The sequence below is a fragment of the Gekko japonicus genome, unplaced genomic scaffold (genome assembly GCF_001447785.1).
Source record: "Gekko japonicus isolate JY-2015 unplaced genomic scaffold, Gekko_japonicus_V1.1 scaffold1411, whole genome shotgun sequence".
Taxonomy (NCBI): domain Eukaryota; kingdom Metazoa; phylum Chordata; class Lepidosauria; order Squamata; family Gekkonidae; genus Gekko; species Gekko japonicus.
The window spans coordinates 189,619-192,442 of NW_015170323.1; the positions used below are offsets into that span (position 1 = coordinate 189,619).

At 54.4% G+C, this 2,824-nt stretch overlaps 1 protein-coding gene across 3 annotated transcripts in view; it reads right to left on the minus strand.

Annotated features, from left to right (window-relative positions):
• Window positions 1-2,824, minus strand: part of LSR (lipolysis stimulated lipoprotein receptor) — a 47,745-nt gene that overhangs the window by 9,712 nt on the left and 35,209 nt on the right. For 2 of the 3 annotated variants that reach the window (XM_015418091.1, XM_015418090.1), the window contains 2 exons: window positions 1,635-1,781; window positions 734-904 (listed from right to left, as the gene is read on the minus strand). In XM_015418091.1, the coding sequence (XP_015273577.1) occupies window positions 734-904; window positions 1,635-1,781 (318 nt within the window). The remainder of the gene's footprint in view (window positions 1-733; window positions 905-1,634; window positions 1,782-2,824) is intronic. The other variant, XM_015418092.1, reaches the window with a different exon arrangement.

Here is a 2,824-nt window from a genome sequence, read left to right on the forward strand (position 1 = left end):
CCCCCCCCCCCCCCCCCCCGCATTTTCCTGCCCGTGTGCCCGCGGCCATCATGAAGCTATTCTGTTGGCGGGGGGGGTAAGTGAGGAAGACCTTGCTAGCTGCTGTTGAGTTCCATTGCGGCTGGGTTTGTTTGTTTGATCTTCCTCTCCCTACAGGTACTTAAGGCCTGGGCAAGACCCGAAGAACAGAGGAAAAGGCCTTCAGGGCTCAGAGGAAGCACAAAAGCCAAAGTGCTTTCAGGCCTTGGCCTCTGTCAGCAGGACCGGACCAATCCAGCATCCATTTGTTTAGTCATTTGATTGCATTTCAGTGTTTTCTGTGAGCCACCCTGGCTTGACAAGTGGCATATAAATGCCACAAGCACACACACACAGAGATTTATTGCAGAACAAAGCTGTTCATGGACTAGAGCCCCCTTCAGAGGCAAGGAAGCGTTACTGGCTGAGTTGGCAGAAAGACAAACTGAAGTTGCCAAAAGCGAGGCCGTAGAGGACCTTGAAATCCGAGAGGCACAGTCAGAATGTCTCCGTGCAAAGCCTGAACGCATGGGTACTGTGACCATTCACAAAAGGAGTAATTGGCACTAACACAACCTTCCCAGCTTTTGTCATGTTATTTAACACCCTGTAGCTGAGGGGGGGGGGGACCCACAGCCTTGCCTTTCTCTCTGTCCAAGCAGCTGGGGTCTAGTTCTGGGGCAGGAGGAACCCGGCTATTAAAACAGCCACTTACCTGAGCTGGCCCTGTCGTAATCCACTCCATAGCCGTTGTACACAGGGCCTACGGGGCCCATGGGAATCACAGTGCCTGGAGGCCCTGCCTTCAGATGGTTGCTGGATGTGTACACACTGGGAGCGTAAACGCTGGGGACGCCGGACGTTGCAGCTTTCCCTGCAACGTAAACTGAGGGGAAAAGCAGAGTTAGGGACCGGCTGATCTTCAGCGACAGCTCCTGTCCTGAGTCTCCCGGGGGCAACGTTTAGGAGCTGTGGGGTTCAGTTTCCCATGCAGATGGTCCCAATTTCGATCCCCTGCCTCTCCACTTAAAAGGACCCCAGGTAGCAGAACTGGGAAAGGCTTTGGCCTGAGATTCCGCTGCCGGTCAGAACAGACCAGGGATCCCTGATCTTTTTGATCCCGCAGGCACCTTTGGAATTCTGACACAGCGTGGTGGGTGCAGCCACAAAAGGGCTGCCACCAAGAGATGGAGACCGCCATAAAGTGGCCGCTGCAGCTTACTTTCCATCACATAGTAAAGATCCTTCTGCTATGGTGGCAGCTGCTCCCAAAGATTTTTTTTTAATCTGCACTGCCAATCAAATCTCCAACGGCCAATCAGAGGCCTTGCTGGGCCAAAGCCCCACATGGCTCCGCCTACTTTCAAAAAACACTTGGTGGGTGCCAGGAAAGGTGTTGGGCATCGGGTTGGGGACTCCTGGAATAGACCATACCACACCAGACGAAGGATGAAGCAGCACACCATGTCGATGCCGCTTGCTCGGGAAAGGCCAGAACAAGACCTTGTTGGATGGAAGCCACCTTACGGGCTGCATCCGTAGCCCAATGGCAGGGGCAGGTCAGAGAACTCTGCCACGAGGCGAGAGGGGGGGTGAGGGAGGGGAGTGAGACTTACGAGCTTCGGGGCAGCAGCACTTCTTCGGGCAGCAGGGGCACCGGACGTAGCAGCAGCAGGTGTGAGGGCAACACTGGCACCAGCAGATCCCCAAGAGCAGGATGAGCAGAAAGAACCCCAGCACCACCACAATGACAAAGACCCAGTCTGGAAGGAGAGGGAGGGCGGGCAAGGTGAGAGAGAGAGAGAGAGAGAGGGAGAAAAAGCAGTCCTTTTGAGACACGGCCAACTCTGGGGACCCTGTGGGGAGTGGCCGGAGCCCAAGTCGTGCGGCCCTGACAAGGGCAAAGCTTTTGTCAGCCAAAATAGAATGCTAACCGCAACGAAGGCTGAAGGGTCTGTGATAGAAGTTTATAAAATTATGCATGGGGGTGGAGAGAGTGGACAAAGAGAATTATTTTTTCTCCCTCTCCCCAAATACCAGAACTCAAGGGTTGTCCAATGAAGTTGATGGGCGGTAGGCTCAGGACGGACAAAAGGAAACGCCACTTTACACAGAGAGTGATTGAAATGTGGAATTCGCTGCCGGAGGATGGAGTGATGGCCACAGGAATAAACAGCATTGAAAAGGGGATTAGATAGATTCATGGAGAATAAGTCTATCAGTGGCTACTAGCCATGGGGACTGAGGGGAACCTCCAGGTTCAGAGGCACCAGTCCTCTGAGTCCCAGTGCCAGAAGGCCACATCAGGGGAAGGCCTTGGCCCCTATGCCCTGTTGTTGGCTGTCCAGAGGAACTGGCTGGCCACTGGGTGAGACAGGAGGCTGGACTAGAGGGACCACTGGTCTGATCCAGCAGGGCTCTTCTTATGTTCTTAACACAAACCCCTGGCTCTAAGCTAGTTTTAGACACCACCTTTGTGGTGGGGTTTTTTGGTTTTTTTTACTAATGGCAGCCTTCTGTGCTGGTCCGGGATAGACCTCTCCTTGTCCACCCTGTTACACACCAGAGCTAACAGGCCTCTCTAGACCCCTGGATCCCAAGCCTTCTTCCCCCATGTATTTCCCTCTTCTAGCCCCTCGGTGTCGCCAAGGAGAAGCGTGGTACGAAGCCGGCTGTGGGAAAGAGACCTGCCAAGCCCTCTGCCAGGCGGTCTGGAATCCAGAGCACAGAGCTCATCTATCACCTCGTACCTTCAGCGCTCAGGGGCCAAACCGAACACAGCAGCAGAGCTGTCTTTTCAAGCGCG